This window comes from Gouania willdenowi, unplaced genomic scaffold, assembly GCF_900634775.1.
Source record: "Gouania willdenowi unplaced genomic scaffold, fGouWil2.1 scaffold_119_arrow_ctg1, whole genome shotgun sequence".
In the NCBI taxonomy this organism is placed as follows: domain Eukaryota; kingdom Metazoa; phylum Chordata; class Actinopteri; order Blenniiformes; family Gobiesocidae; genus Gouania; species Gouania willdenowi.
This window is the reverse complement of record NW_021144867.1, coordinates 640,873-652,170: the sequence shown is the minus strand read 5'-3', so window position 1 is coordinate 652,170 and position 11,298 is coordinate 640,873. Positions and strand designations below refer to the sequence as shown.

Here is an 11,298-nt window from a genome sequence, read left to right as displayed (position 1 = left end):
AACAAAAACACACCAAGCAGCACGGTAAATACACAATATTAGACAAAAATGAACAGAGTGAGAGAAAATTACACAAATGACTCTAAAAGAACACTTGACAACAAAATGACACAGAATTACAAAAAATACACAACACAAAGACAACAACACGCAAAATGATGTAGACATAAAACAGGAAAAATGTACAAAATGTCAACTAATACACACAAAACTAGAAAAATACACAATATAAGGACAAAAAATGATCAAAACACACATAACAGCACGAAAAAATTCACAAAGCAACATTAAAATCATGCACAAAGACTTGTCTCATTAATTTGTGATTTTTTAATTCTATCGTCATGGCTTTAAATGACAGCAAAGGCATTTGAAATCCGATTGGTCAGAGAAAAAATAGTCAGAACACTGAGGGCACAAAAACAGGCTTCTTGAACTAAAGAAAAGTTAAAATTTATTTTTATAAATTAAAAGACGGAATCTGTCGCTCTGAATTGCCAGCTAAGTTTACTTTGATGGTGTAGTAGCTGCGCATGCGCAGTTAAGGCCCTGAGCAGCAGCGTGAGCCTGTCGTTGTTTGACTGTTGGTGAGTGTTTGGGAGACTTTAAAATTGGTTTTATTTAATTTAGTACAGTTCGTTTTAGAATTTATCAAGCTTGGTATATATTGCGTCTTTGTCATCGGTTTAGTTATAAATAATTATTCTACAAGACTGCAATGCAGTTAGCTTAGCATTAGCATCAAGATACATTCATCCCCGAATGTTAGCTAACAGCCCTTTGCGCTTTATTATGATTGATAATCACTCTACGCTTTTATTTTAGGTTTTATAAGCATTGTTAGTCACAGTTAAACTACATTTTGTGTGGTTTGGATTCAATGTCGCAGTTGAACAGCTATTACTAATATTTGAAGTGATTTTAAAGCTCATTCATTTTAGTTTGGCCTTTATTGTGTTGCAGTTTCATGTAAATATATCACTTTCCCATGGCTAAAGATCGGTTACTGTTGTTGTAGCAACAATATATAGAATAATATATGGAATGTTAAATATTCAATTTACACTTGAGTCATGGTAACACATAGTAGAAACTATAATTTTGTGTGGCCCCCAAAGTACACGAGCAAAAATGGACAAAAATAACCCCTAAAACACAAAAATACTCAAAATACACACAATTTTATAGGAAAAATACACAACATGACTAAACAAATACAGACAAATATGCAAAACGACATCAAATATGCACAAATTAAACTCCTAAAACCCCAAGTTACTCCTAATAAGCTCAGAATTACAGGAAAATATACAAAAGAACCAAAAAGGGCATAATATTATCAGGAAAAATACACAAAACGACCCCCAAAATATAGAAAATGACAGCAAAAACACATAAAAGAACCAAAAAAAAATGCACAATATTTTCAGAAAAATATACAAAATGACTCCAAATTGAGAGAAAAATGCACAGTGACTGAAAAAAAAAATCATAATACAAAAAAGAAAAAACAACTAATATTAGGGGAAAAACAAACAAAAACCCTTTCTTGTGTTAATGCTCAGGTTGGTCTTTATTTAAAATGCTGTAATGAATGTTATTATCTGCATTCAGCACATTTGATGAGTATTCATATCTGATGTTAGATTAGTTATGAAAATCATAACAGTTAGTAACTAATGCAGTAATGGTTTTTTCAAGCAGTGAACATTCTGCTGTTTGTGTGGAATCTGTGGGTGTGCAGGTGTAGAATCATATCGTCGCCAAGATGGATTTCCAGCATCGAGCTGGAGGGAAGACGGGGAGCGGAGGGGTGGCGTCGGCCTCCGAGAGCAACCGTGACCGTAGAGAGCGGCTACGTCAGCTGGCCCTGGAAACCATCGACATCAACAAAGACCCCTACTTTATGAAGAACCATTTAGGCTCGTACGAGTGTAAACTGTGTCTGACGCTCCACAACAATGAGGTGAGAAGACACGGGATATATATATTCCTGCTTACATCTGTTTCTTTCTGTGTTTTATTATGATTAATGACGTTTTCCTGTGTTTCAGGGAAGTTACTTGGCTCACACGCAAGGAAAGAAGCATCAGACAAACTTGTAAGTGTACACCCTTCACTATGTTTAATATGTAAAATAAATAAATAAACCACAGCACAAAGAAATAAATTCATATTTTAAGCTTTTGAATGTTTGGGTTCAAGCACGTTTACGTCAATAGCTATTTTTCAGACTTTTATTATTTACAACAGACACAACAGTCTAAATTTGTTTGGCTCCCAAAGTAAACACACAAGATGGACCCCAAATCACACAAAAAACAGCAAAAATACACAAAATAACTCAAAAAAACGACTGTAAAAACACAGAAAAATATACTAAATGATTCCAAAATGACTCCAAAAACTTAAAAAAGGACTACAAAAACAGAAAGATATACAAAATGACACAAAAAACTTACAAAGCAACTGTATAATTTTACCAAACCACAACAAAATGCACAGAAAAATGTACAAAATGACTCCAAAAACATACAAAATGACTCCAAAAAACATACAAAATGACTACAAAAAACATACAAAATGACTACAAAAAACATACAAAATGACTACAAAAAACATACAAAATTACTACAAAAACAACAACAGAAAAATATAAGAAATGACTCCAAAAACATACAAAACGACTACACAAACAGAAAAGTATATAAAAAAACGACTCTAAAAACTTAGAAAAACGACTACAGAAACACATTAAAATATACAAAATGACTCCAAAAATATACAAAATGACTCCAAAAATATACAAAATGACTACAGAAACAGAAAAATTTACAAAATATCTAAAAAAAAAAAAAATGTTTACATAACTACAAATAAACACATCAATAACAGAAAAATATACAAAATGACGATAACAGAAAAATATACAATACAAAACACACAATACAATGACAGTGTCCCCTCTCTGTCGTACAATAATATCATAATTCCCTGAGCAGAATAGTAAAGTTTATGTAGTAGTTATTTACATGTTGTGGTGTCTTGTATTTTAGATTTAAATAAACCTGAATCTGTTTGTTTTCTCAGAGCGAGACGAGCAGCTAAAGAGGCCAAAGAAGCTCCAGCTCAACCAGCTCCAGCTAAAGTTAAAGTGGAGGTGAAGAAGTTTGTTAAAATCGGCCGACCAGGCTACAAAGGTAGGGTGTGCGTGTGCGTGTGCGTGTGCGCGTTACTGAAAGGACCGGAGTGTGTTAACACGTGCTCTTCTTTTTGTGTGTTTGTGTGTGTTTAGTAACCAAACAGAGAGACCCAGAGACTGGACAGCAGTCTTTACTTTTCCAGGTAAGAATTTAAAATGTGTTCAATATTTACATGTGTGTAAGAACGGAATGTAGCCAATAAATAAATACACAAATGAACCCCAAAAAACATACAAGAAATAAAAAAAAAAAAACCTGATAAAAATACAAAACAACAACAAATACACACAAAATTTAAAGAAAAATTAAATTACAACAAAATACATAAATGACTTAAAGAAAACACAAGACACAAATTTACTCTGAAAACACACAAAACAACAACAAAAACTCAAAAATGAGCAACAATGATACAAAATGACAACGCAAAAACTAAACAGAAAATAATTGCTGACAAATTTACAAAACGACCCCAAAAATAAATATAAATGAATCCAAAAACACACAAAATTTGAGAAGAATATACAAATCTACTCCAAAAACACAAAATCAGCAAAAAAAAAAAAAACGACAACAAAGCAAAACAAAAACAGAAAATAATTGCTGACAAATTTATAAAATGACCCAAAAATACAGAATGACAACTAAGGCTGCAATGATTTGTCGACATAATCGATAATGTCAACTACAAAAAAATTTTGGCCCAGGTTTTATGGCGTCGACACATTGTTTAATATTGCAAATTAATGATAAAATCCAAATCCAGCCTGTGGCCGCCTCCTGGTTTCTTTTTCTTTCTGCTGCAGTGCCTTACATTGACCACTAGGGGCAGTGTGGTGCCACTGACTTTGTGTATCACATTACCACCACAACCTACTGCCAGATTAGCTCCAGCTTTTTAAAGTTTCTTACTTTACTTTCTTTGTTTACTATTATTACTATTTTGTTCAAGACAACTTACACTTTAAGTTTGTGATATTTAATTTATTCATGATTTTATTGTGATTTCAATGATATTTTATGTGTTAAATATAATAACTACACTACAGATATGTTTTATGTCATTGTTTTAATTCCTCTGTGTAAAACATGTAGTCACAGTACAACAGGTTGATGGATTTAATCAGGTTTACTAAAAAAACAGTCCAAAATATATGCTTCAGAACAGAAAAATAATCGTGACTAGTCGACTAATCCAAAAAATAATGGATAGATTAGTCGACTACAAAAATGATAACAAATACACAGAATTAGAGAGAGAATTACAAAATGCTCTAAAAACAGCAAAGCTAAACAAAAACAGAAAATGATTGCTGATGAAAAATTACAAAATGACCCAAAAATAAATATGAATGACTCTATAAACACAGAATTGCAACAATACACAAAATTTGAGAATTTGTTTTACAAAATTACTACAAAAATACACAAAATGAGAGAAAAATAATGTTCAAAACAACAACAGTCTTTGCTACTTCCTGGGTTAATGCTCTAATCGATCATTATTCTAATGCATGTGTGCGTGTGTCTCTGTCTATGTGTGTGTCTTTGTCTGCGTGTGTGCGTGTTAGATCGACTATCCAGAGGTCGCTGAGGGAATTGGTCCGAGGCATCGTTTCATGTCGGCGTACGAGCAGCGCATTGAGCCTCCAGATCGACGCTGGCAGTACCTGCTGTTGGCGGCAGAGCCCTACGAGACCATCGCCTTCAAAGTAAGAGATTATTTATTTCCTCTTCCTCCCCCTGTGTGTGACATCATCATCTTCATCATCATTATCGATCTCTCCACAGGTTCCCAGTAGAGAGATCGATAAAGCAGAAAGTCGTTTCTGGACTCACTGGAATAAAGAAACCAAACAGGTAGAACTGATCTGAGCCTGTTATTGATCCTTCATCATCATCATCATCACCACTTGTTCTCTCTCTCTCTCAGTTCTTCCTTCAGTTTCATTTTAAAATGGAGAAGGCTCTGGTCCCGTCCAGTGGGGTGCCCATCCCTGCAGGAATGAAGAGGCCCTCCCCCCTGATGCCAGGGGTCGGCCCCCGACCCACCGACTCTCTCCCTCCTCCCCCAGGAGGGATGCCTCCTTTACCCCCGGGGGCTTCGGGGCCCGGCCACTTGCCCCCTCAGATGGCCCTGCCCCCCATGCCCATGAGGCCGCCTCCTCCTGAGGTCCTTTAACAGCGCGCTGACGCTGATGCACATCCTTCCTTTTGTTTTGGTTATTTCAGATATGAAATATTGTTCTTTTGTATTCAAAGGTGTTTTAGATTCTTTTTCTGTAATTAAATCCTGTTCAAATCTGGAGAACTTTGGTGTTTTTGTCTCACACAACAAACATGTTCATCAACATGTTTTATAAGTCTAATAATCTAATTCTGTTCTATTTTTCACCTCAAAGTCAAGCTCAGACATTAGACACACCTGTTCAGTGAAGAAAATGACTCAAATCACAGTTAAAATCAAAGAAAAATCCAAGAACCCACAAAAAAAAAATAGCTGCTGCACAGCAATGGTTGGGGCCAGGCAGTTTTAGACAAAATTAGCCATTCTAACGTGCATTTTACATTAGTTAAGGCTTGCGTCACAATAGAGGCAATACTTCATGTCAGTTAAAATGCACAAAAGGACAAAAAATACTTAACTCAGAAAGCAGACAAAACATCAACAAAAGGGTCAAATCTTCTCTAAAATACAAAATAGACAACAAAAAAGAACCCATACAGATGTACATAATCAGTTTTGTACACCTTTGGGAGTCATTTTTGTGTATATTTATGGGCATCCAGTGTTGAGTCTTTTTGTATAGCTTCTGTTATTTGTGTTTTGTCCAGTTACTTTTTTTAAATTGTGCATTTCTGATGTCGTTTTGCATATCTTTCTGTATTTTTAATTTTTTTTGTAAACGTGTGTTTTAGGAGTCATTTCTGCAAGTCTTTTGTCTTGTTTTGCATCTTCTGAATTTTCTCTGCATTTTTTTTGGCATATTGTGTGTTTTAAGAGTCCTTTTTTTGTAGAGTTTCTAATTTTGTGTGTTTTTGTTGTAATTTTGTATTTGTACTTTAGGGCCCACATACTGTAGTTGTCCATGTTTGCTTTATTAAGAAAGGCTTTGTTGGTAAATCTGTGGATTTCTGGCTTTTTGCTGATTCTGAAGACCTCCAGGCAGATTTCAAACCAGGCAACACATGATGGTTAAAAGTAAGAAAGAGATGAATGATTTTGTGGTTTTTAGCAAAAATAAGTGATTAATGTTTTTTTTAATCCTGATCTTTGAAGCCTCGACACAGGAAAATACTTTATTCCACATTGATCTGACATTTGTTCTGATTGGATGATTTTCCCGTTAAACTAAGTTTGTTTAAACATAATTTTAGACAAACAGTCACATGTCCAATAGAAATGGAAACACAGTAACTGCCTGTGAATTAACAGATGATCCAAATCACTTGTTTTTGTTGAATTGTTGAGTGTTTTCCTAAAGAAGAGAAGAAGAAAAAAAAATCCAAAAATCAATTCATTCTTTCTGAGTCTTTTTCTTTTCCTTCTTCTTCTCTGATTGGACAGTTCTCTGAGGAACATCTTGGTCATCCTCATCATCACCTTCCTCTGAAACTCTTCCTGTCGTCTCCTTCTCGTCTCTCCTTCCCTTTAGTTTCCCGTCTTTTTTCTTCATGAGTTTTTTGGCAGGCGGAGGCTTGTTTCTCAGGCTGCTCCAGCTTTTCTCGCCTCTTTTGGATTTTCCTCTTTTCACCTCTCCATCTTCATCCTCCTCCTCATTTTCATCATCATCATCATCATCATCGTTGAAGTCTGGCAGCCACATGAACACCAGGTCCCAGAGAGAAGTCTGTGGCTACAATCAGAGGAGTTTGTTTTTAGTTTGCCTGTAAATTGTCTTTGAGTTTTATTTTGAAAAGCGCTCTATAAAGCCATCTTATTATTATTATTGTTATTATTACCTCCATCATGTGTCCTCTGTGTCGTAAAGAGCCAGAGCGTCTCACTCTCAGTCCAGACTCTTCATCCTCCACATCCTCTCGCCCATGGAAGTTTTCTGTGGTGATTTTAAAAGGAAATAATGTGTTATTTATGCTTTAAATGTGACATTTATTCATGTTTATTTCTCACCGTTGAGTCTCTGAAAGCCTGAGGTTAGAACCAGGATGGTGATGGCCACCAGCAGACAGCGGTTCAAAGTCACGTTCTCCCAAGGCTTCTCAACAGGGCTCTGGTTCTGGATGGGTAAGGCTTTCTGTAAGGAAGCTGGAAGACAAGGACCAGGAGGAGGATAGGTTACAAGAAATGAGAAAGAAACATTTACCAAAAATAACTCCTGGATCTTTAGAAGATGTTGAAACCCTGAGTCGTTTGTGTAAAAAATAAAAAATACAATGCTGAAATGATCTGAACCAGGCATAGGCAACTGGCGACCCGGGGGCAATGTGCGGCCATTCGTCAAAAATTGTAAGGTCCCCAAAGTAAATGTTGAAAATAACTCCAAAAACCACATAAAATGACAGAAAAATACAAGAAAGGCCCAGAAATATACACAAGTTTACTCCAAAAAAATACAAGACGAGTACAAATGTACAAAAAAACCTCATAACAACACAAAATAACAACAAATATACACAAAATAAAAAAGTACAATATGAAAACAAAACACAAATGACCTAAAAAACCACAAAACGATAACAAATACACAAATGTAGTAAAAACTCGTACAAAATTTCAACAAAGCAAAATAAAAGCTGAAAGTAGTTGTTAACAAATGCATAAAACAAGGCCAAAAATGACTCCAAAAACACAGCATGACAACAAAAATACACAAAAAGACAAATACACAAAATTTGGGGAAATACTATAAAATTTCTAAAAAAAAAAAAAACCCCAAACGACAGCAAAATTACAGAAAATCAAATAAAAAAACGTAAATGACTCAAAAAAACACACAAAATATGATAATAATTTACAAATTTACTCCAAAAAAAACACAACAACAAAAAAAAACACACACAAAATTAGTAAAATTGACAACAATGCAAAACTTAAACAGAAAATAATGACAGAATGACAACAAAAATGGACAAATTAGAGAAAGAATTACAAAATTTCTCCAAAAACACATTAAAAGGGGAGAAAAAAGCCTGACCTGTTTGAGGGAGGCTGGGTTCTCTGGGGAACGTCTTGGGTTCTGCTCTCAGTTGCTGTGGAGGCGGAGCCTGTAAATCAATCAATTAGGTGAATCAATCAATCAATGAACTCTCACACGCTCACAGTTTGACCTTTTCTCACTCACCTCTGGGACTTTCCTTGTGCTCAACATTTCTACAGGAAGAAAAAAAATAACCTTTATCAATGTAAACACAAATAAACAAACGAGAGTATTTTATTTTCAGGTAACAATCATGTCGTTCAATCAGTAACACATTTAACAACATGATTTATCTACATCAGGAGTGTCAAACTCATTTTAGTTCAGGGCCAAATATGGACCAGGTTTTTGGTTGGAAAACAAACTGGTTCTACATTAATGTGACTAAGTTTGCACTTCCAGTTATAAATGAGACATAAAGTATGAAAGGCATCAACAATATCTACCCAATAAGTGACAGATACTTAAATGTCCTTTGATTTTTAAACCAATTTTTATTTAATTTGGGGAGATTTTGTGGAACAATTTGAGAAAAAATTCAGGATTTTGGAAAAGATTTAGAATTCTTTCAACAACAATGGTAATTTACACAATGATTCATGTTTTCTCTCTCATTTTCACTTTCTCCATTGGGCCGCATCAGATGCTCCGAAGGGCCAAATTTGGCCCCCGGGCCTTGAGTTTCACACGTTATCGACATGATGTAACTAAAGTACATGATTTATCTACATTGGTGTTTCTCAGATGGGGGTACGCGATGGCACTACAGGGCGTACGTGAGATAGAGAAATGGAAAATGGGCAAATGAAAATATGGGGTTTAATAATGTTTAATTTTAGTTAAAAATGATAATCATAATATTGCTGTTAAAAATTATTTTGGTTAGAATATGAACTAAAAAAGAAAAGAGTCAGTCTTGGTCCCACATCAGGAGGGAGATGACCATACATGATAAAGACTAGAAATACATTCTTATGGCAATTATTATATTCATCATCATATCATCAAATGTGAGTTTATGTGTACAATTTGTCATGTGTTAATACACAATGGCTGCATTATATCATTGTGCTTTTGAACAGAGACATTGTTTCTTTGCTGAGTCATGTTAGATTAGCAGTACAGACAGATTGTATTGTATCCACAGTGCCAGCAACACACAGTCTCTGCTGAAGAGAAAGAGAAAACTCACATTCCTTCACAAACACACAGAGCTACATCTGAACCGGTCAAGGCTAAACTCAAACTCACATGCAGATACACACGCACACACACTATCGAGACAGATATCAGTGGTGCCAGCCTTCCTCAATACATCCACCTCTTCATCATTCTCCAACGTCTCCACGGACCCCCTCCTTTTCTTTTCATCAGGGTGGAACTTTTTCTCTATCTGTTTAAAGCTTAAGCTGTAGAACTTTCTCGGGAGTTGCTGGCCACCTTTCCTCCCTACAGAATGAAAGCTTTTTTGTACTCTTTTTCATTTAGTTTATAATAAATCCTTTTTTATAAAATCATCATGCTTTGACTGGACATCATAATTCAACAAGAGCATAAATCATGTCTCCAAATGAGGTCAACCGAAAATTTGCCGTGACAACATCCATTCAGGAGGCGCTAAATACTGTTTTATTCCACTTATTTACAAAATGGGATTCTTTAAAATGTGTGTTATCACTCATTTATTTCATCATTATGCTCTATCGGTGTTATTTCATAGAATTCTGAGCAAAATGTTGTGTTTCAAAAGTTAGAGAAAAGGGTACTTGGGCCAAAATAGTTCGAGAACCACTGATCTACACGATTTAACGACATGATTCAAAGTTTATTCTGATTTAACGACATGTTTTATTGACATAATGTGACGACGTTACACTGTGGCCCCCTGCTTTTGTCACTAAGGGCCGAAGCGTTGAGCTTCTTCAGATCAGGAGTCCTATTTCAGCTGCTGCTGTTCCAAAGTATTTATAGAGATGACTGTGTTATATTCACACACACAGAATGGATGGATGAGAGCGTTCAGACACTTTAACAATAGATTATCTGTGTGTGTGTGTGTGTGTGTGTGTGTGTGTGTGTGTGTACGTACCTGGTCTACGTGTGGGTCTAACAGGCTTCTGTAGAGGATCAGTTTTTGGGGGCCACAGGTCCTCCTCAAAAGTCTCGTAGCTCTCTTCCATTCCTTCAAAGGTCAAAGGTCATATTGTTCTTTTATTTCCTCTTTATAAATTGAACCAAAGCAGTTTGTTCAGCTTCACATTCACACAGGACGTGTTCCGTGACATTTCCAATCCCACACAGAGCCGCTAATGTCCTTTTAACGTCTATATTTAGAACCACACAGAGAGAAATAAATGGATCCTCTGTTTGTTCTACAGAACCAGTGTGAATGAGGATCTTACCTGCTCTGCTCTGACCTTCAGGTCCCTGAAGAGCCTCCAGGAGCCGTTTGTCGCTCTGTGGGGACGGACCAGTGTTAGTCTGACAGTCAAGAACAGGTGCAGTGATGGAAAAAAGAAAAACAGGCCATTAATGACAGGGAGAGGCGTCAACGGAGGCCGGGCCGCACGTTGGAAACCAATGACAGGAGCTGTCAGATGGAAGAGACTGACGTTTGTCAACCTCTGAACAATATTCTATTAGAGATGGACAGGTTTAATCACACCCAGGACACAAATATGTGATTATAATGGAACAATATAACACATAAATGACTTAAAACAGTGTTTCTCACCATGGCATGACGGGGGGGGGGGGGGGGGGGGGGGGGGGGGGGGAGAGAAAGAGGGAGAGAGAGGAAAATTAACAAATGAAATACTCGAAAATATGTTGTTTTATGTTTATTTTTAGTTAAAAATGATAATCACACTAAATATTACAGGCAACTCACAAAACGACAACAAAAACACACAAAGAGAAAAATATACAGAATAATA

At 35.9% G+C, this 11,298-nt stretch overlaps 2 protein-coding genes across 2 annotated transcripts; one reads left to right on the top strand and one right to left on the bottom strand.

Annotated features, from left to right (window-relative positions):
• The first annotated feature begins 500 nt into the window (after positions 1–500).
• On the top strand, positions 501–5,514 carry LOC114458477 (splicing factor 3A subunit 2-like). The gene is made up of 8 exons (XM_028440852.1): positions 501–587; positions 1,745–1,966; positions 2,055–2,101; positions 3,091–3,200; positions 3,296–3,345; positions 4,775–4,915; positions 4,995–5,063; positions 5,137–5,514. The coding sequence occupies exons 2-8, from the start codon at positions 1,769–1,771 to the stop codon at positions 5,383–5,385; spliced, it is 864 nt and encodes a 287-aa protein (XP_028296653.1). The 5' UTR covers positions 501–587; positions 1,745–1,768; the 3' UTR covers positions 5,386–5,514.
• Positions 5,515–6,281: 767 nt separating this feature from the next.
• On the bottom strand, positions 6,282–10,924 carry LOC114458479 (mitotic apparatus protein p62-like). Its single transcript, XM_028440853.1, has 7 exons — positions 10,765–10,924; positions 10,452–10,544; positions 8,507–8,535; positions 8,360–8,429; positions 7,336–7,470; positions 7,167–7,261; positions 6,282–7,060 (listed from the first exon to the last, which is right to left on the bottom strand). Exons 2-7 carry the CDS (start codon positions 10,540–10,542, stop codon positions 6,722–6,724), a joined length of 759 nt encoding a protein of 252 aa, XP_028296654.1. The 5' UTR covers positions 10,543–10,544; positions 10,765–10,924; the 3' UTR covers positions 6,282–6,721.
• Between the last annotated feature and the right edge of the window lie 374 nt (positions 10,925–11,298).

Coding starts and splice junctions, on each gene's coding strand:
- LOC114458479 (XM_028440853.1), bottom strand. CDS start 10,542: ATGGAAGAGAGCTACGAGACTTTTGAGGAGGACCTGTGGCCCCCAAAA. Junction 8,536..10,451: donor TAGACCCACACGTAGACCAG/GTACGTACACAC, acceptor TTCTTCCTGTAG/AAATGTTGAGCACAAGGAAA. Junction 7,061..7,166: donor ACAGAGGACACATGATGGAG/GTAATAATAACA, acceptor CTCTGATTGTAG/CCACAGACTTCTCTCTGGGA.
- LOC114458477 (XM_028440852.1), top strand. CDS start 1,769: ATGGATTTCCAGCATCGAGCTGGAGGGAAGACGGGGAGCGGAGGGGTG. Junction 2,102..3,090: donor AAGAAGCATCAGACAAACTT/GTAAGTGTACAC, acceptor TTGTTTTCTCAG/AGCGAGACGAGCAGCTAAAG. Junction 3,201..3,295: donor CGGCCGACCAGGCTACAAAG/GTAGGGTGTGCG, acceptor GTGTGTGTTTAG/TAACCAAACAGAGAGACCCA.